The following is a 23276-nucleotide window of genomic DNA, read 5'->3' as shown; positions in this document are numbered from 1 at the left end:
GTTACCTATAATGTTTGAAATGTAAAAATCATGCACCCATTTTACACAAAACTCCCACTGGGCAAGACAAATGACTGACCTCCTTTACTGTCAATCTTAAGTATTTAATTTTTGTGCAAAATATTTACAAAGAGGGCTGGGAACAGGGTGATATGTCTAAAAAGCAAATGGCAAAGTGTTATCAACTGTTCTGAGGAAAACACAGTTGTTAGATTAGGAAAGCCACACCCTCTTCTCAGAGTAAGGGCAAGTCACACAAAACCTTCATTACTATGGCTTTTTAGTGGTATTAATTCGCTGTCACTCATCTTGTTATTTTTGCATTGAAAATGCCATCTTCTGCAAAACTTTTCAGTTGCACAAGACACAGTTATAGCTTCACTGAATCACATGCAACTGGAGCTAATAACCATGTTCTGCCATCAAATAGTCATGCTTTGCTGCATATCACATGCTTCCACAAGCATTCCAAACCAGAGGAAGAGACAAAACCAGCAATTGTTGCTGGCTTGTTTTATTTTTTAATGAGAAAAACTAGTAAAGATGGGGACCACTGTTTCTCAAACCAAATTTTCTGGCAAAAAGATTAAAAACTGAAAAAGGTTTTATAGCTTGAGTCCTTTGATGTTCAGAGTTAAGAAACTAACCAAAATCATAAGCATTGTAGCTGATTTGAGGAACAGGGCAGTCTACTTATCCAAGACAGTCACAGGAATTCCTTACAACTCATGCATAACATGACTCTAAACTAGGCATGATATATCTGAAAGTGACTATGAAGATAAATTTGCCTAACTTCCAGCAACATGAAAAAAACTACCTAAAATGCATTATACAGACACAGACACAGATAAGATTTTTTTGTCAAAGAAGAACAGCTCTTCTATGCAAAAATTAAATCCCTGTAAATAAAAGACAATAAATCATCAAAATTAGAAATCAAAGATAGGAATTTAAAAAAAAACAAAGCAACCCAAACAAATAAATCACTGGATTAAATAGAAGATGGATTAAAATAAGCATGAAGAACACCGCCATAATTCTGTTTATGTGGAGTGTGTCATAAAGCCTAACTAAAATTACTTCTTACGTATTTAATGTAATGGGCTTACTGGAACAAATAAGTTATATTAAAAGAACAACTAAAATGCACAGTTTCTAGGAAATGCAAATAGAACTGCTCTTATTGGATCTCAGACTGGAAAGCAGAAAGAAGCCAAATCAAAGTTACTAAAGAGAGACCCTCAACTTCAGTATCGCCTCAAAAATGATAATGGAGCTATCAATTCAATTCCAAATATTTTTTTATTGGTAAAAAAAAAATCACCTAAATCACTTATATTAAATGCAGAAAGAATCTGAACCTTTAAAAAAATACTCAAATACACACTCTCAGAACAAGTCAGAGGTGAATTCCCAGTGCTAAGGTACATTAGGGTAGATTTTCAATGCTAAGCTTGAAATAGAAATGCAGTCCTTACAATAAGCCCCTGTGCATATATCCATAGGGTTTTACAGATGTTATCAAGTCAGAACATCATTGCAGACTGGAGTAGAACTCCCTGGCCTGCACAGCTGTAGACATTTTTAAAAAAAGGAGGTGAAGGCAGAAGGAGGTACAGAGCAGGATTCATCTATACAAAGGTGTCTTTGATGATAAGCAAACATCTATCTTGTTGGGGCATGTTAAAGATATGGATAAATTCTAGGTCACTGCTCTAGGGAGATCAAAAATTGAGCCTTACCCCATAAAAGCACACAGTATCATTCAAGCTCTGTTAGACTTGAATTTGATTCCTGTCAGTTTACCTTTTACTCTTACAAGCTTCTTTGATGTACATGACAATCCATCAGGCAATTGGTCCTTTGCAAGCTAGAAATCCCTTCTTTGAAGCTTCGAGTAAAATAAATCAGCTGTCAAGCATCATGAACTGTGTTTTTTTCCTGAACAGTTTTAAATGCCTGTTTAATGTTCAAACAATAAAATGTCTTTTCTCTGGTATGTTTAGGTTACAAGTAACACGAATGTTGTCTTTGTTCTCAGTCACCTGATTTTAAATGCAAAACTGTATGTCCTTAAAAAAGACATATTGACCCAATCTAAGACATTTATTGACCCAATCTAAGACATACAGCTGAGATACTGCAGATTTAGTTTAAAAATATATATATACAGCATAATTTTAACAGCCAAGAAAGAATATGCAGCATGACAAAAAGTACATGCACACCATTTCTCTTTCCATGGTGGACACACCTAAAGAATGCCTGCAGTTTTACACCTGAGTAGCAGCAGCTCAGTGATTTCACTCCCCTACTTTTAGTTGCCAGTAAAATTAAACCTCCCCTCCCACGCCCTGCTAAGAGTTAGTGGAAGACCGTGACCAAATACCAGTCATCTTTGATGACAGTCTTCTGACTACCACAATGTTGTAGGGTGAGGATGAGGCAAACCTTGCAAGTGAAAACAAGCAGTTCAGACCTTCTGTCCAATGACTCAGTCAGGAAAAGGAAAAAATTGAAGGGAGAGGAGACTTGAAAATAGACCATACTAATAGATACACTTGGAAAAGACTAAATCTGAGTTTCCCTTCTGTGTTACATAGAACTTCTTCAAAAAATACCAACAAGTCCTATGTTCCCTCTTGTACTGCCAAATTATTTATTTTTAGAAGCCACTACTCTTTAAGAACCATCTTACTTCCTCTCAGATGTTTTAGGAGACGCATGGGGGCCATGTGGTATGTAAGACTCATGATACTGAATTTAGCCTTTCTGAAAATGGATTGTAATCCAAATTTCTTACCAGTGGGGGTTAGCACTCCAGCTGCTGTGCTACTGTGTAAAAACATCACTAGAACTGCAGCAATGTCTTGCAGTAAAGAGTGGCTGAATTTCTGAACCTTGGAAACATTTCCAGGATTAGTCTGCTGAGGGAGGAGTATTTTGATGACATTAAAGAGGCTTACATTCAAGACATGTTGAGCTGTTCAGTTCTGCAAATGCAGAATTTCTGGTGTGTACAGAGACAGAACAATAAGCAGCTAGCAAATTATCCTGGCAAAAGTTCAGACAACCATATACTTAGCAATGCACAAGTAGTAATGAATATATTCCTCTTTTAGACCTTTAAATACTTCCTGTGTATCAGTACACATTTTGCTGGTTTTTTTCAGACTTATGTTACATCATAGAAAACTTATGTACCTTTTAGTAACCCATTGAAAACTGACTGAAACATAAAAGTAGCAGCAGAATTTAGAAGATTCACAGTTGACTCAGTTGACAAAAGTACTGTTGAATACCTTCCGCTGTAATAAATCAAGCTATGCCATGAAGACACAGTTTTTTGACGTGTATTTTTAAAGTCTTGCATGGTTGCTATTTATTGAAATTTTTCTATTTTTGTGACACGAACCATTAAAAAACAACCGTGAATTCCCCCACCGTATTTCTGATAACATGATATAATAAACTATAAAAATGTTTAGACAGCAAAGAGAAGAGAATACTTACCAATATTAATTTCATCATCAGTTTCAGCATCTCCAATACACTCAAACTGAAAATCTTGTAAAGACTGTGAAAATTTTTGTACTGCCATGGACAAATCTAGAATTCAAGGAAAAAAAAAAAACAAATCAGAATTACTCCACTAGAACTTCACTGGAGCAAGGCATCATGCACTTCTCCACTAAATATTTTTAGTGCTAACGAAGTTTTCTTTCTAGTATATTTTTGGACATTAAAATAATTTTAAAATCACCATCACATTTTCAAAATCAAATATCTGAGATATCCTAGACACCTATAAAACAGGCGGATGCAAGATTTCAAACATTGATACATGTATCACATTGACAACTAAATAACTTTTATACATCTTGAAAAGCAATAAATTATTATAAGAAATTGATGTATAGTGATAAATTGCATATGTAAGTATACCACTCTTTAAAGTATTGCAATATTAGTTCACAGATTAAAATAAAGCTCATGACAGTTTTTTTCATTACCATTATCAAAATAATTACATTATAATTATTCTTATACACCACACTGTAAAGTGTTTTAGTGAAAAACCTTTGTAAAAAGAAATTGAAGAGAAAAAAACCCAAAAGTGCTTGCCAATCAACATGGTAATCCACAGATTATGAGCAGTATTTTCAATGAATTTCACAAAGCAATCCAAACTTTATAGTGCAGAATTTCATAATAATTTCACACAAAAAACCCACAGAACATCAACCACATAAATCTGTTATCTTCTTTTCTTTTTTTAGAAATACTAATGGCAAATGGAGAGATAAATGTGATAATGAATAGACTTGTTCAAGGCTTAAAAACACCACCAATCCAGATGAACCCAGAAAACCAACAACAATTTTCTGCATCCTGGAGGCTGTATCTATGGCATCTATTCTGATGCTAGGAAAATTGACAATTAAGAAACTGACATCTACTAAATCTAAGGGAAATTAATGGTAGGGGTAAGCTATGAATGAAAGTCAAGTCATAAATTCTGTTTCAAAAGCATCAAAGCTGTCTAGACACGGTCCTGGGTACCTGGCCCTGCTTGAGCAAGGCAGCTAGACGAGATGACCGCCATGGGTCCCTTCCAGCCTCAGTCATTTCGTGATTCTGTCATTTCTTTATGCTCTGTTACCGTAAAGCCATAAATACTCATTCAATCAGTGCTGGACACAAAATTAAGAGGGCTAACCTTCTTCCAGGCAGGAATAAAACCTAACATATCAATATACAAATTGGCCTAATATCCTAAATCAACATACAAACAACTCCCATACACACAAAGTATGATTAAATTTGAATGATCTCCAACAGTAAGAACTATTCCACTATCCTAAATGAAAGAAGAATTCAAAAATGATTGAAATAAAGATTTTAAACACCTCCAAACAACAATCCACAAAATAAGATGACAAGTTTTTTTATTTTATTTTAATTAAAGGTAATCACTATCAAGCAAGAAAATCCCTTCCTGGATTTTGCACTGGCCAGAATTTACTCAATGACTGTTCCTCTTGTATTTTTATAGGTAGGTATAGAGTACATCAGTCCAAAAAGAGACCCATCATCTTTAGACAATACAGACATGAACAGATATTTTTTTCTTCTATTAGTAGGGAATTCTATATGCATAGCTGATAAATAACTAAGATGTAAAGAGCTGGGTAAACAAATTCTGTACCTTTTGATAAAGCACATGGGAAACAGGAAAGAATGCTACCCAGATTTATTGCATCCTTACTGTGCATTTCCTACTGTGCTGTACATGAAGATGATATTATTAAGTGCATTAACAAATTGAATGCTAAACAAAAACGGCTTCCTACTGTCTGTATACATGAAAACAAAATAATCTTTATAAGATGAATGACTGTGTTTTACGCAAATACAGCTTCTTTCATAGCTAAGTATACGATTGTTTTACATTTGTTAGAAAGATCTAAACTTGAAATTGTCACAGTAGTATATTTTAAGTTTTAAGGAAGAAACACAGTTTTATTATTCACTCTTTCACCAGGTTACTATACTGAGTCCCAAACCCTCCTACAAAATTTCTGTATGGCAACTGATGCCAAAAGGAATTACATGACCTTAATGTAATTGAATGGAAACATTTCTATATTTCAAGTACACCAGAATGCAAAATTAACTCTTGCTAATAGGAATGGAGGTTTATTTCCTTTGGACAATCAAATACTGCCCATGATGAACAGCATCTCTGTGAATGTGAAAGGAAATGAGAGAGCATGGGCTATTCCCTATCATTCTTCCACATATGCAGGATTTGGTGGAACAAATGTCAAAGTAAAGGAACATAAATGTTAAAAATACCAAAGGTGGAGTCTCTACTTCATATCCTGGATTATTGATATATGATGCCAATTGTTCTTTCATGTATCAGCAAATCAGACACAGCTTATACATTTTGAACCTGAAGGAGGTATGTTTAACCTAGTTAAGAGTAGTGGGTATGAAGAATTAAGGAGTTCATGAGATAACTTGATAAACTCATGCAGCAAGATACCATTTGGAGATATCTGCCTCTATATGAAGCCTTTCCTCATACCTTGAGAGTATTAGACAATACCATAATGAGATTAAAGCTGTTCAATGTAGCAAAGAATAAAACGAAGTTCCAAGGTCAGATGTTTCCTGTAACACTCATTTACATGCTCTGCACAAAGTTAATCTAACCTGAAAAGATAAAAAAGTATTATTCTACAGAAAATTCCAGCTGACTTGGACAGCTTCCTAAAGGCTGAGGTAGGAGCTACTCTCTAAGACTGACATTGCAGTTGAATCACCAACACTGGACCAAGCAGTGCTACTTGGTTGTATTTATCACTTTCTTAGGAGCATCATCACTTCAAATGATTATAAAATTATAAACCCAGTCACAGAAAGGAGCAGCTGTGCAGTAGGCATATCTTTTCTAAAAGATACCAAGATTCAAAACTGAATTTAAAAGGATTTAAGAGCAACTGTCTCCAATCAAGAAGAGGCAAATGATGGATAAAAAAAAGAAAAGAGCAGATAGAGCAGAGACCTCGCCCACTTTTACAAGATGTCATTTATCCCTGCATATCCCAAAGTCTTAGTGTCACTGAGAGTCCTCAATGCATGCTGCTGCTTCCAGAAGGAAGGTAATTACCACACAAATCACCTTTTTAGAGTCTGTGGCATTATTCAGAGTTGCTCTTACTCAGCATTGTAAAATCCTGTCCCTCCTTTCATTGAATCCACATGAACTAGAACATTCACTTAGCTCAGGGCAGAAATTTTCCTTCAAGGAGAGACAACTGATCTTCTAAGTTACTATGAAAAGCTCACCAGCTTTACTGACCGGCAGTACAAGTCTATCAACCAGGGAAGGATGGCTGCTCTAAAGTCTCAATGAGCTCACAAATGCTGTTGCCTCCGCTCCTCTGCAGGCACTCGAAGTAATCTCGCTGGGTGTTAGCAAAAGAAGGAAAATGCAACCTGGTAACCCTCATTTGCCAGAGAGGCAGTTCTGTTAATATGTATTTTCTGAGAGTACTCACTCACCTCTACCACTTGTTCCCTGCTTTCTCCGATTCCAAAGAAGGATTCAGCTCCATTTTGCAGTGAGGAACATAGTCAAGAGTAGCCATCTACACACTACATACTGTCAGTGCAAGGAGGTAACTTTCACAGAGTTGCCTGTTTTAGTCAGGGCTTCAGCAAATCAATGGAGCCAACAAGATTTTTTTTTTGTGGGGCTGAAAGAGGAAGTACTAAAGAAGTTACCACACTGTGACCGGAAATAATTAAAGGATAACTACAACAAAGCTTAACCACAACAAAGTAATGTAACACCAGTATTGCATATTGATACATACAAAACCAACCATCAGTACCATAATGCCAATGAAAGAATAATAGAAGTCATCATCCATTCTGGAGAGTCACTGAGGAATCATGAAATGCACTACTCTATTGTACTTCTCCCTGAAGTTTTATATATTTGATTAATCTATTTAACACATATTTTTAATTAAAAAAAAAAAAAAAAAAAAACAAATAAATCTTCTGGATTATTCTGGAAGGCAGGTTTAAGACTCACTTTCTTCGAAATTGCCAAAGAGAAGTATGTAATATGAACTGTAATGCATTAACTTATTTTAGGTATCAAGGCCTTACAGCTGAATATGGGACAATAAAACTGGGACGATCCAGGCCCTTTGCATCACAAGAACTGTTCTTCCACTTTCTTGTCCTAGATTTGTTAAACAGATTGTAAAATAATTTCTTACTTAGAGTCTTGAAGAGGAGGAGAGAACAATACATTGCAACAATGTGATGAAATGACAGATACTATTTCCCGAAGAATGAAAAAACAAGTGTATGCTTTGGCATGGCACAGCCTCTCACAACAAGGACAAAGTCCTACAGATAAGGACACTTAAAAAGATTTCCACAAGTTGGTAAGCACAATGAATTTTTTTATTGGGCTGTGATGGTTGTCATTTGTTTGGTTTTGCCAGTCTGGTGTCTGGAAGAACAGCAGAAAGTCCAAACTTTGGATAGGGATCAATCAATCTCCAAAAGCAGAAACTTCGGAGCACTTGCAGATGACTCATATCCCTACCCTAGTAGCAGCCTGCAAGAAAGTGTTCTCAGCAAACACATTAAAGCCCAAGTCTTTCCACTTGTTTGCTTACAAAGATGACTTCATTAGCTAATGGAGTTCCAATAACCAATGTTCCTCCTGACTGATGTCAATCATCCTGGGAAAGCTTAGTATCATTCACTGGGTCAATAAAGAAAAAACAGCAGTTGAAAACTCATGAGAAGATTAAACATGCCTAAATGAACTCCTGAGCACCAGGAGGAATGCAGTAAATGGGACTTCAAACAACAGGCACTCTGGCTAATACAGTAACAGCAACATATCTGGCTATCTGACACAAAGCTAGTTATTATTCCATGGCTTCAAAGACAGAAGAAGCAAAGGGGTGATGATTGACCTAGCAGGATATTAGAGGCAGTCCTTCAGTCGGCTGAATTTCAGGACAGCTGAAGACTGGAAACGAGACCTCAGTACAGTATAGTCACCTTTGGTGTTTCAAACCTGTGGGGCAGTAAGAGTCCACCACCAGATATGATGCATTGTGGTGCCCTGCTTGATGAGATACTCCATTTGGTCATGCACTGACATACAAGTTTATTAAAACCCAAGCCAGTCAGCAGAACTCAGCATTAAGATATTGTAATATGTGAATAAAGCACAGTAGAAATTGAACAGTATTGCCAAAGTAATTGATAAAACAGCATGCTAAAACACAGAGAAATTTTTATCTAGTTTGTTGACTTCTACTCCTCAATACCGGGAAATGAATCGTCATTATGGTTATTTTTAATTGCTTTACAAATATATTTATTTTCTTAATTTATTTCTTAAGCAACTCTCATTCTATAAACAATTGTTCAGGCTAAGTTATCTAAACACTTTAAAAAAGTAGTTTTTATATGAGAGACATTATTAATATTATGAAATAGCAGCTATGAGCATGATTTGCAGTATTCTTACCACACTAAATGACAGAAGCAAGGAAGCATTTAAAAATTCATAAAAGTGAAAAAAGGGCTTTCAGTATTACAAATATAATTCTGTAAAACACTATTTACTCAGGAAAAATGCTTGTGAGATACATGTCTCCCTAAACAGTTCATGACAGGCTCTTCTACACTGAAGATGAACAGAGAACTTCCTCGGCTTTGTTATTTTATGAGGGAATGAGCTTCAAGGATTTGAGCTATATCAACAGCCAGAAATGAGCGGGAGGAACAAGAACACCCCACTGAGAAGCACTGAACTTCAACAGCTTCTGTGTTTGCTACAGTCAGTTTGATTGTAAGTAGAACATGTCACAGTGGGATATCTTTTTCCACACCATAGAGAGTAAACACAGAAGCTGGCAGTACAATTATGTTTAGGCAATATGAATGATTAAGCAGCTAAAAGCAGTGATCATACAAGACTGCATATATCACTAGTATATTTCAAATTTCTTCCTGGCTTAAGGGCTTTCTCATTAAAACTTCCAGTTTCACAGTAGTAGGTCCTAATTCAGAGAAAGGCACCAAAATGCATTTTCTTTGCTATTTCTGCCTTTTCACTCTTCATTGCTCACTAATAATTTAAAATTAAAAATAAATTATTATCAGTGGTTTTAGGTAATTATCACATTTAGAAAAATCTTCTTGCTCATAACATATATAGTAGCACAAATAAAGGGACCTGAAAATGTCTTACAAATCAGCCCAAAGCAGCAATCCTGAGCCTGGGAATGTTGGCACATATGCCACTAACGCAATTAATTCCTTCGACTGCATATGAAAAGAATTCTGGGTTTTGCTGCCAGAAAAGGTAATCCCAATTTAATAAAACATCACTGCCATAACATGTCCAGATCACCTACAGTTAGAGAGCAATTTACAGTGCAAGTAAACCTGCCTTCTAAACACTGACAAAAAGATCTGTATAGTCAGCTGATGCAGCTTCTGATGTCTTTGGTTTCATGGCTTTCAATCCTTCCTTTGAAGGACTCCTTCCTTTGAATGGAATATTTTCCATGGTATTTCTATTTATAGAAGTCTATTTGATGAAATTATTTACACACACTTATTATTCTTTATTTCTCAGCTGAGTTAATTTCCGGATCATATAAACTTTTCTGATTATCTTAAGAAAAAAAAAGTGACAACAGGGAGAAAAAAAATCTCCTTTCATGAGTGACCACATTTTATCCAAATTCAGCAGAATTTAATTTGGCAAAACACAGGGCAGGCTGGCACAGAGTAAAGACTATCTGCAGGGGCTGATCGAGCTAATGCTGGCCACATGCCACAATGCTTTTTTAAAGAATCCACAAGAAAACACCACAAGGGAATAGAGAATCCAGTGCCCAGTGCCAGAGATTTTGCAGCTCTAGGGCCACTGCTCTGTATTGACACAGTCTTTCATTGTTGCTCTCAATAAACTCTTTATCCCCTTTATTTGCCAGCTTCATGAGTGCATATTCTTTGCCAACTTGCTATTCACGGAACAATAATAAGCAGCTAAAACAAACAACTCTCTACCAACTCCCTACCCTTACAATCCCACATTACTTTTTTACCTTAGGCTTTATGCTTTGCTCTTAATTTCAGGGAAGCTAACTTCTTCCCACAATCTCCAGGGAAAGGACATCAGGAGAATATGTCAACATGTAGCCCATGCATTGCCGCATTCCTCTGCAGTTACATAAGGCACTGAAATTTTTCAGTGTCGTTCTCTTACTCATGAATATTTCCATGAGAAAAATGCACAATTTGCTTTCCCATTCTAGAAAGCACTGAGAAATCCCCTTGATCAAATGCAACAAAATCCCCACTTTCTTAACTATGAGGCAAGAGCTACTGAAAAGTCTGTATGTTCTATAAACTTCATAGCTATTCATACCAACACTGTTCAGTCACAACTTCCTTATGTTAGACACTTGTGCAATAGTTTGGACATTCTTAGAACTTCTCTACAGTTAGGAACTAAGTCTAACACAGTCTTGAGGACACTTCAAGAACACAACACTGATATGATTTAATGAGAGGGGGATTTTTAAAATGAGAGGGGGATTTTTATGCCACATTTGCATGCTTACTTGATAAAAAACATACTAAAACTTCCATGAAAATAACTGTTGAACCTAATAAAATTATACAGACAACAGACAATATTGATCTTATTCCATCCCTCTTTTCACAATTCCTCTCCTTACCCCACTCACTTTGTGTGAACCTAACCTTATTCACATAATCAGAACAGAAAGAAATGAACTTTAGTTCAGTAAGCAAAAGCTGTAATGTCTATAAAATTACTAACTTGTTTTGACTTTGCCTAATTATAAATACATGAAATAATAAAAATGCACCTAAAAATCTATGTCCTGTAACCCTTAATGTGGAGGACACAATACAGTACATACTGCTCATCTGTTTTTCTGAAGTTAAAGCATGTATCTAACTTCATAGCTCTTTCTCATATTAAGTGATGTCATTTTGTTTCAATTCTCCCACATTCTTGTATTTTATTTCTCATTACCTCATTCTTACAAAATCTTTTCTCAATATTTTAGTTTATAAGACTGTTTAACTATTTACTGCTGCATTTGATTAGAGAACAAACTGACTTTGCAGGGAATTAGCATGGTTTAAACCTTTCAATCATCAAACCATATTCACAGAATTACACTTTACAAGTGACTAATCACATGGTACAAGGCAGAACAGAAAATTTTCCTTTGCCACCACTGCAATTTTTTAGTCTTTCCCCACAAATATGGCTACAATTTTCAGGAAGCATTTGGTTTCCTTTTACTTCTCAAATTGTAAAGATTGGCTGTAGGGTACAACCTAGTACTATTTCTAGCATATTATTTTATTTTTCTAAATTACATTCAACCAAAACATTTCTATACAATGAGAGTTTTGCATGTTTATTGTAATCCTGTACACTTTTTGACCAAGATCCACTTGGTCAAGGCCTGTAAAGGTCCACTTGTAAAGGCCTGAAATATTCCTACATTTCTTCTGTCCTGGAGAAAAATAAATCTTAGAAAAAAAGTACATTTCTCTACTTTTATTTCCATTCTTAAATAAATATCATTACTAACTCATCTGCATTCTCAGTATTTTCCCTGTCTGTTGGTAAAACTACTCCATAGTTCTCTACCAGAAAGGTCTCAAAGATTCCTAAACTTTTGTTCCTGCAAACGTGCTTTGACCCTCAACATACTTCCTCCTGCTCCTTGTGGGGATTTTAAATGCTCTTTCATGATCTTCCACATTCTTCCCCCACCCCATGGATGTTTATTTCCCAGAACAGTGTCAGACTTTTCCAGGGAGTTGGGTCCACCCTCCAATATTCTCCCCCCAGACTCTTGCAATGAAACACGGTTTATCAGGCATGCTACGTCATTTCTCACTCCTCCTGGCACATCCCAGCAACACTGAGCAGGCAGAGAAGCACCACAAAAAAGAGGACAAAGAAACTAAGAGCAGATGCTGCCAGAAGTTGAAAAAGCAGAGAGTGATTTCCTGTCTGGCAGCTAGGGAGTTGCCAGATAAAATATGGGAATTCCCAGATTTTTAGTGTGTAATGTAAGGTATTGGTGCATCAGACGATCTTACAGTAAGATTTGAAAAGACATTTTTCTCTGTTTGTTCTTAATCTTACAATGCACCCAAAGAAATGTTAAAAATACATGTGTCCATTTCCAGACAATGAAATATATGATATAATATCAGACTATAATTAAAGCCTATGCTGCAACACATTCTTAAGGAGCCAGACTTCAGACTATCTGAACAAGATCAGTTCTGCCAGCTCAGTGCTGTGCACATGTAGAATGAGATCCAATGTCCTCACTAATATCCCTACCCAAATATCTTTCCAGAGAAAAAAAATAAAATATAGGATTATTTCTGGTATGAACAGGGAGCTCTAAGACGCTGCTTCTACGAAATCAAGAATAAATCACTGCAGCAACTATCATGCAGATCCTCAGCTGTAAAAAATTCTGCAATATATCTTTCAATGCTTTTATGTTCCATGATTTTTACATTAAGTAGATTCTCCTGTTCTGTGAAGAGAGCTGCTCAAAGGAGGATCAGTCCCACTGGCCTGTGTTGGATGGCGGGGGAGGGATGAAAGGAATGAAAGCAGTTATCAAGGCATTTGTAAGTAGTGAGCTCTTGGAACAACATTAGAGTTGAGGGTCATGGGAAACAGAAGCATTGCTCACCCTTCTTCCTGGCAAGTTTTCTGTGCTTGGGCAACAAAGTAAAATGTGTTGTAAGACCAGAAGGAGGAGGAGAGGGAAAAAAATTAAAATGTGTATATTTAGCTTATTTAAAAAAGAAGAAAATATTACCACTTGGCTTTAAAGGAAATGAAACAACTTTCCACATGACATTCTTTCAGGCTCTTAAAGCTCAGGAATACAATGCTTGATTAGATTCTTTTGATCAGACAAGTAATATCACAGTCACATTACTTCAGTACTGCACTTAACAGGGGTGGGGGTGTGAGAGTTCTAACACACATACACAAACAGATGTAACATTTGTTTAGAGAGTCAGATATGCACTTCCACATATGGAGGGCAGAACTAAGATTCCTAATCAAGCAGGATTTTGTTCAGTGACATTAAATGTCACTAAATGTCTTGACCAAACTTGGCCTAAAGTAAGTTTTTTCCCATTCAGTCTACCATACAGCCAGTGCATTATTACACACTGCTTAGCTATTTCTCACTACTTAGAGAATGGATACTAAACACATCAGTGGCATACAGTAAACAAGCTTAACATGCTAGTTTAAATTGTCTTCTCCCTTTAAAATATGAAAGCAATTCACAAACTACAGATATGAGAGCAGTTTAAAGTCTGATGTCAAAATGAAAACACTTAAAAGTCTTATAAAGATACATTTTTGAGGGCTTAAACCACTTGCAGTATCATTAATTCAAAAATTGTTACCAAAATACCTATATTCTAAAAATGGGTGGAAAAAAATAACAGCAAAATGAAATATGCTTCATTAACAAATGAAATCCTCGACTACAAATCAGTTTCACCAGATGAGCTCCTGCTTAAACAAGTCAGAATTAAGTGTTCCCAAGGAGTTTGGGGTTAACTCAAATTTACACACATGAGACTACTTCCTTAACACTTACAGTTTTTGCATTTTACTTTCCAGATTTATTGCAGTTAGAGAGAATTATAAATAACCCCTGTAAAAACCAGTATTCATACGATGTTTCTTTCTATGTATAAAGCCACTTCAAAGAACAGGATCTTTGTATTAAAAAAAAGAGAGAGAGAGAGAAATATCGCTCATACTCATTTTACTGGATTTTTTACTTGACTTCTTAGACAAAAATAAGAATTTGAGTGACTTTCAGCAGAAGCCTGTCTAGTTTCTCTTAAGTCAACTAACTTTCAAGAAGGACCAACTAGCTATCTACATAGTTCATGTACCATTTTTTTTCAAATTTTAATTCTTTGGAATTTTGTTCTACTTCCCTGTCAAAAAAAGATTTAGGAGCATATGAAAACATCCTCTTGTTATCTTCCTGGCAGAGTGATATCCTTTAATTAATAATCTTACCATCCATTAGTACTAGCAGTGTTTATATTATGGCATGTGTAATGAGTTCTGAACTAACTACTATCACGAACAAATGAGACCTTGTCATTAAAACAGATATATAATAACTGGGTTGCTTTATTACTCTACACTCAGGCATGGTCAAGAAACATACTAAATTCTAGTAATTATTTGAAACAGGGGGAAAAGACACACATCATTAATGCCAATCCATGAAACCACAAGAGACCTGCACTTACAAACTATACACAGATTTTCTCTCACTCCTTGACACTGTCTCTTGATATCAAAGGTACAGGGAATGGAGGCAAAGGTACGTGGTAAGCAAATGGCAAGAACCCCTTGTTTAAAGAAATGCGCACACAGCAATCTGCCTGAAAGGGGTAACTGGGGAACACAAGAGTTCTACAAAATGACAAGCAGTACAGAAATGATGGTTGTTTCCCAAATGGAAACGAAAGGCTGTCTAACAGATCAAGAAGCAAGTTCAAAACAAAGCAAGAAGATCCTTTTTCTTAACATTTGTAGTTAAATAATGAATTTCACTATAACCGGATACTTTGGATATTAAAAATTTATGTGGGCTCAAAAAAGGACTAGACAAGTTCACAGAAGAAAAATCCACTGAGAGCTATTAAAGACATAAGTAACCCCTTGCTCAGGAAATCTTCAAGCCCCAAACCACTGGAGGCAGTGGAAGCCTCACTACACTCTGCCTGTGTTTTTCTCTGCCTTAGACAGCCAGTGCCATGCATGAGAAATAAACAGAATCCACATCTAGGTACAGGATGTAACACCAGATAAGCTTTATGTCCAACCTTGCACAGTTGTGCTTATGCTCTTTGTAGAAAGATTTGGACACATATTTTGTAATTGCTTCAATGCCTCAAGACACTATTAGCTGATGACCAGCACCTGCTAGTAGGAGGTCATCACTGTCATGGATGAGCCGATCCATGGGGCAAGCCCTCTTCAGCCCTCTATCCAGGGTCATCTGTCTGAGCAACAGGCAACAATAGGAGAAGGAAATGAGTTCACACTGAAAAAGTAAGGATCATGAAAATGATCTGTCTTCCTGGCTGAACCACAAGGAGACATTCTCCAGTGTATGGGCAATGGCAGGTAGATGAAAACTGTATTATCTCCAACAGCTCCACAGCCAGTGGATGTGGGCCATTACATCTTCAGTTATATCTCAAGGCTGTAATTCCTCCAGCAAGGACTTTTTTTAGTTATTTGTACCATGAGGTAAACTAAGTATAACTTTTTACAGTAAAAATAACTGCATTAATAAATAAATAGCTGACAAAAACTTTATTTGGACTACCAAGCCCAAATGGCTTCAATGAAGACTGATTATAAAGCTGAATTCCTTGCACATGTATATTATCTTCACCCTTTCTCCTTCAAAACTGTTCCTAACTTATTCTTAGCATGAGGGCGGTCACTATGTGTTTTTTTTTTTTCCTCAGGGTTCAGTATTGCTCCTTCCTCTTCCCATTATTGCTTATTGCCTAGCATCCAAGTCCACTAATAAACACAGAATTAGCTCTGCCTTCAAGCAAGCCAAGTCTAGAAAAAAAATAAAAGAAGCACATTTTTATGTCATATACAGCTCCATTATCCTATTTACAGAAGGAAATGCTGAAAGCAAGACTGCCTAAGGCCACACACCCTAAACTGGTGATTAGGCAGGCCCTTCTAGTTCCCAAGTCCTTGCCCATTATTCCAGATGCCATTCTGTCAGACCAGGAGATGTTAACCAGAGCTGCAAACAACAAAACTTCTCACACTTCCCTGTCACCACAAAATCTGCAACTTCCTTCTGCCAACGGGGCACAATTTTGAAAAATAGTTTTATATGAAAAGGAGTGAAGAAGACCCTAATTTCATTGAAATAAATAATAGAAAAAATATAAGCAGCACAACATTGTTTTGATCCATTTAATGCAGCCCCTACAGAAGGCCTGACTACTCCAGTTGCAGCAGTTAGTGCTCTCTGTTTCAACTCAGTCACCATGAAAATTAGGAACACCAGACACACAAATATGCCTACTTGCTTAACAGTTATTTGCTAAACTTTAGCTCAAGCATTTAAAAAAAAAACTAAAAAAGAAGAAACAAAAATGTGACAGAAGTATTAAGGTTCGCACAATTAAACTCTAATGTTTCTAAAAGATGTTTCTAGAAGATTTTACATTAAAGTTTAATATAGGATTTTTGCAGATACAATGTTTACATAAATTTTCAGGTGCTGCAGGATGTTATTTCTCTTTCTCAAAAAACATAAATTTCCACCACCAACTAAGATTAATTCCAACTAAGATTTCAAGCCAACTTCATCACAGCTCCAGCTCAAGAATCAGTATCTGAAGGAATACTGAAGAAAGTGTTTCTTTGCATAGAAGTTTTAGAAGAAACCTACAGAGGTTTTCACTAAGGGAAATAGGAAAAAAAATCCTTCTTTAAAGATACAAAACAACACTGAAATAGCTGATAACAAAGCTTTTGGAAAATACCCATCCATTTTGTTTCCACACACAATGGAAAAGTCAATAACAAGTCAATGAATCAATAATTCACTGAGAGAAGGAAGAAAAAAATAAAAAGCAACAGAAACACTTTGAGCCTGAACTAGTTATTTACTCATGAAGGAAAATTTGGTGTTTAAACCTAGAACTGTATTTTAATCCAAAGACTCCAGAATGTCCCTGACCTCACCATAACATCATTTTCCCTCATGTTTGCTGCAAGAACTTGCACTTGGAGGAGCAGCCTTGCATGCCTCACAGTTTGTTGGCTAGCTGGATTTCCATTCCATTACAGCCTCCTCCTCTCCCTTTTCTCAATGAAAATTGGCTTAAAGATTTATTTTAAATGCCCAGCAGCACTATGACTTCCTTAGACTCAATTTAATACAAGTGGGAACTTTTCATGAAAGTATACTTTTCAAAAACCATGAGAATATTTAGCAAGCTTAAAACCAAACAAGTCCTGTAACTGGACACAATTCTGAAATCATTAATTCCTTTTAAAATGGAACTGGAATTCTCTGTAAAGTGAAACGTTTCAGTCTAGACAATGTTTGCTATCTACAATGAGCAATACGAACCAAACAAACAGAGTACAAACATGGTAGTCTGGATTTTGGACACTGCCTCCCAGATGCAGAATTTTTTTTCTCTCTGTGAGCATGTAAAATGCTTAACTGTAATGGATACTCCTTTCAGAGGTCCACGTCTATTGACTGTAAACCTTTTTCATCTGCAGTTGAACACGTTCATAAACACAAATCAATGAAGAGTCTCTGAATTACTTGGGAGAATTAATTTAACAGCCAAGCAAAACACCTTCTTCCCAAAACATTCATGTTAGCTTCCTTGACATAAGCAAACAGAGCACATTAAAATATTGGCTGCAAGAGGAAGAAAACATGGCACTAACTAGCTGGGAGAGGGGGTAGGGATGGTGTTTGTTATTTTTAATTCTTTTATTTAAAATTACAGGCACCAATAAGCAGATGGTTTTGCAGACAACTTTGGGTCTAACATGCAGGGCAAGACATAGTTTCTCCAAAGGCAACTCTATTTTGTGAATTGTATCTGAATTAAGGATGCCCAATCTATACAGTTTTAAAAGAGATCATAATGACTACTGCTGACTGCTGCAATAGCTCAGTTACTAAGGATTCTGATCCTCTGGCTCCCTAAATATACAATACCATCTCTTATCAAGCCAATTATTCACAAAGACAGGCTTGCTAAATCCTTTTACAAGCACCTTGCAACACAAAGCAATACTCCTAGGATCTACCCTGCACAGACAAGAGCCCAGAACACTGAAATAATCTGAGCTACCTCTATGTTAGCTGGTCACATTTATTACTTAGTAGCCAAAGAGCTAGCAAATTTAACTTTGATATCATATCCTCAAGCTAAACATATAAATTAATTCTGTGCATTCTGCTGTTAATTCCCATAATGTCTGAAAATAAAATTTTAAAAAATCACTGTGGAATAATAATTATAAACTGGGTAAAGACAAGCAAAGACTGCTCTCAAAATTATTGTGGGAAACAGTAACTATAAATATGGATGAGAGAATCAACACAAAGTTTGACATAAATAGCCTCATTGAGAATTATGTTCCTATTGGATTTGGAGGTCACCAAAATATGCACACAGTTACTTAGAAATAGAACACCCACTAAGTCAAACAAAAACAAGGACTTACAGTGCCAGTTTTTCAGTAATGACACTCAAGGTGCTGATTTTTTTTTTGTGCTAATCCTTCCTCCTCCTGTTTCTAATATGAAAAATGAAACTTCTCTTCACTCAAAGAAAAACAAAATCCAATAATAACTCTCAAAAGTTCAGTCTTGGCAAGCAAATTTAGTAAAGGTTTCAGCTTAAGAAGTCTCCTTGAACCAAATTACCCAAGTGGCTAAAAGATTATGCAGCTGCTAAGTTCACTAGTCAGTTCACTAGCTTCCCGATAAATACATCTAAAAAATCACTTCAGAATTTGTGGATTTGTCCTACTGCATGAAAAAACAGAACATATTTCTGGATGCACATAATAGTCAGGTACTGCTTTTTATCATCTGTCCACAGATAAGCAATTCCACCAGGTGCTAGCACAACAGCTTTTTGAGTGAAGAGAGATGTATTTCTGAAAAAATCACATTCCATTGAGAATTCAAGAGCATTTAGCTCTTGCTCTTTTACACTTCTGAAAATATCATAAGCAACCTACATAATCCTTATAATATTTTACAGTCCAAACAAATATTTTCATTTAAAGATCAAGGTAGGGCAGTAGTAGAGCTGTAACAATAGCAGATAGCTCTTCTTTTAGCTTCAGTTTTGCTAAGTACTGAACTCAGCAAAGCGCATATTCCAGCTGTGTAAAGTATTTATCTTGAAAGAAACACAAGAGGATGTGGGCTTTAAGCCAGTAAAATACTCAATCATCTGGAATATTACAGGACAGACTAACCAAACTGGTTTCACAACTGCCAGGGCATGAAGGCAGCAAGTACTTAACTTAGTTGCCACAGCTTCTTATAACGGAATCAAACTTTAGTAGATTTTCTGTACTAACACTTCTTTTTCCTGCCAAATAATTCCTTTCTGAATCTCCAAGGAGTTGTTCTATTCATCAGATCCATCACAAAATCTGGAGATCAAATTGGAAAAAGGGTGTTAACACTGAGTAACATATTTTGCTGCTGATACATGTATTCACAATCAAATTTCATTTTTTCCTTTCTTGAAAAGCAGAAGGATTTCAGAATCTTAAATACCAAGAAGGCAAAGTGATATGGGAAAATAATATTTAGGGAGCACACATTAATGCACATAGCAAAAAAAAATATATCCACATACTGATGCTATTTACATTAGATTTAATACTCCTTGAAAGATCTTGGGCGTCAATGCAGGCAGTTATTTTGTAATATCAATGCAACAATCAGTGACAGCCACAAATATTAAGGCCTAGTAGGGAAAGAATGCCAAAAGCAGAAACTATCACTATTTGATGCATTCTTGCCTTGAATATTCCATGAAGTTGCAAGTTCCATTTCTTGCAATCTAACTCAATCTAACTCAGAATGGGCATTGTAGGGCAGAAAGAAGGTACAAAGGACAACCAGAGGACATATTTGCTAACTTAAAAGTAGAAGCTAACTAGACTGGAACTCTTCAAAGCAGCTGGGGAGCAAAACCTGAAAGAATGAAGAAAGAAAAGAAAGACCTTAAAAAAAAAATGTAACAAACCCAGATGAACAGCGCAGGCAATATATACAGACAACAGTTACTACTTTCATATAACAAAAATTGCCATTGTCAGATAAAAAAAAAAAAAAGCAGCAGTCATACAACAAAGGAAACATTTTTGCTCCTGCAGTGCACACTTAAATCATGGAACTCCTCGCCTGCTGTCACAGACTGGTATGGAGCCTAACAGGACACCTGGATTTCAATCCAGGTAAGATAAATCCCTTTCTGAAAAGGAGTTATTTGATGACACTTGGGGAAATTTTAAGCAGAAGGCTACGCAATTTAGAGGTTCTCCTTGTCTGACTTAGAGAAGCTCAGCACTTCTGTGAGGGTCACTGACTGGCCAGTTTTATTCTGGAGGTCTGAAGGCACAGTGCATGGCTCTGTGAGATTGCACAGATGCTGACACAAATCTAAATTTAAGTATCCTCACAAAATCTGAAACTTGCATCTCAGTAATAATAGCACTTAACTACTGACTACATTAATTTGTTTCATGGGGAAATAATCAGGTTTTGCTGAAGTGCTTATCAATTTATGGGGTTTTGTTTGTTTAAAAAAAAAAAACCCAAACTTTCCATATACTTGGCATTCAAGCAGAAGCAGACTTCTGAGAGACCAAATTCCATGCTGCAGATCTGGATCTCACCATAAATCCTCCCTCCTAAATTTCTCTGAGAAGCACAAATACAATCTGCATTGGAATGAATGAGGAGTTACAGAAGTATTAGACTTCATATTTAAAGAGCCAACATACTTTGAATAAAGTTTAACAAAACAGTATGACAAAATGTCTGCTGGCAGTATGATGTACAGCAGCATAAAAAATTCTACTGCACTGATAGTAGGGACTACCTGAACAATCAGTTTAGCTTCAGAAAAAAAATAAATGCCTCTTTCAATAAAATATACTAATCAACTGTTTTAAGATCCCACTCCTATACTAAAAAGGGTCTGTTTTATGAGTACCCAAATCAAACAAAGTCAAATTGTAATTCAAATGTTTAAAATGGTATTTAATGCTTTTATAGATAACAACTTTTTAAAAAAAATTAAACCTCAAGGCATATGTAGAAACTGAGACGGAAGTGAAATGCCCCATAACACTTAACAGACATTTAAATTACTCAACACCTGCTTACATACAGAAAAAAGCTAAAGTACTATTTACGGAAAAATATACAAGTTAAAGATAAATCTCTCAAAATCACAGGTTATTTTACTGTGGGATAACTGTGACAAGAAGAAAGGCAAGAACTTGGCATACAACTGGTTGAACTTTGATATCTGCCCAGATTCCAGACATGGGAATGATACACAGAAACTGCAACTCCCACTGGAGCAGAACCTCTGCCCATCTTCACTGCACTCAGCCTCTTTTGCATATCCCACAAAGGGAAAGTGGGATCAAGATTTATATCACTTATTAAGCTTTAAAAAGATAACCAGACCAACCAACCAACCAAGAAAATATCAAGCCACTAAAACATCATCCCCCCCAACCCATTCACTAGTAAGAGTAACACTGCTGTCTTGTGTTTTATTCCATCTGTACAAATGCACTGCCGTTCAAGTGCCATTCTGATTTACAAAGGAACAAGAGAAGTGTTTGTCAAAATATCATGGATTCCTTCGGGAACATTAAGAAAACATTGCAAAACTGATGTTCAATCCAGCAACACAGTACTCAGAGCTCCATAATGACTCGTCAAGAGAAGTGACAAAAGGAGGCATGCAATGGAGTTTTTATAGTAAAACAGTCTTGAAGTCTCAAGGTGCACTGACAACTCTGGCTTCTCATAGAGAGCATCAGAGAGGCTCTGGAGTGTCAAGTGAGGAGGAGTTGTGACAGCATACTGCATATTTCACTGACAAATCATTTGGAAGCTGTCAGAAAGCTGGTGAAGAAAAGAAATCCACATGATCTGCAATGCCATTTTAGTAAATTTAAGATGATTACCATTCCCAGGGAGATTTGGGATATGCTGCATTAAGAGACAAGAGTAAAACTAAATGAACCAACAAAATAAAGAATTACATTATTGCTGTGCTGTAGCAGTACAAACAGAATAAGAATAAACATTTTAACCTGCTGTATTTCAACTACACAGAGAAGGCACGAAACAGAAAAAGTAGCACTATGTACAGTTATCAATATTGTATAAGAATATAAAAAATGGAAGTTCTTAGGTTGTGTGGAACTCAAGAAAATCAGCAGATCCTGTGAATTTGTTAGTTTAATTTATTTAGACCAGAGACCAATGTGTCTCTTGGATTACAGAGAAAAAAGAACGGAAAAAAAATGTACTTTTACAAAACTTGTAATTTTTCACTTCTCAATTAGACTTGAACAAATTTATTGAACATACCCTTAACATTTTTATCTTTCATCCTACAATCTGGGGATAAACAAAAGATGGTAAGACTTGGACGAACATCCCAGCAGTTCATGGGAAAACGAGTTGCGTCATGCTGGCTGGGGTGCAGAAGATGGCATCTTCAACCAGCTAAGCAACAGAAGCTATAGCTTAAAGGGCAAACTCAAAATTCTGTATGAGTGAATCAGGAAATCTCTCAGCATACAAAGAAGATTTGGCTATGTAAACAGGAAATATCCTGCTGTGTCTAAACGCCTCTTCATAAAATGAAATATTTTGGATTTCTCATTTGACCTTAGGCTCCCAAACAGTACAAAGACACAGCAGCTCTAAGCTCACGTAGCAAAAAGCCAACCATACTGACTCTATTTGTGAGAAATCTTTGTTAAATCTATTGCCAAGGTTACGTTTATG

At 36.2% G+C, this 23276-nt stretch overlaps 1 protein-coding gene across 1 annotated transcript in view; it reads right to left on the bottom strand.

Moving 5' to 3' along the window:
* Nucleotides 1-23276, bottom strand: part of ARHGAP42 (Rho GTPase activating protein 42) — a 143558-nt gene that overhangs the window by 108242 nt on the left and 12040 nt on the right. The window contains exon 2 of the mRNA XM_059493656.1: nt 3517-3612. Within this exon, the coding sequence (XP_059349639.1) occupies nt 3517-3612 (96 nt within the window). The remainder of the gene's footprint in view (nt 1-3516; nt 3613-23276) is intronic.

The sequence above is a fragment of the Ammospiza nelsoni genome, chromosome 2 (assembly GCF_027579445.1).
Source record: "Ammospiza nelsoni isolate bAmmNel1 chromosome 2, bAmmNel1.pri, whole genome shotgun sequence".
Lineage (NCBI taxonomy): Eukaryota > Metazoa > Chordata > Aves > Passeriformes > Passerellidae > Ammospiza > Ammospiza nelsoni.
The sequence above is the reverse complement of the archived record's forward strand: the minus strand, read 5'-3'. Positions and strand labels throughout refer to the sequence as shown.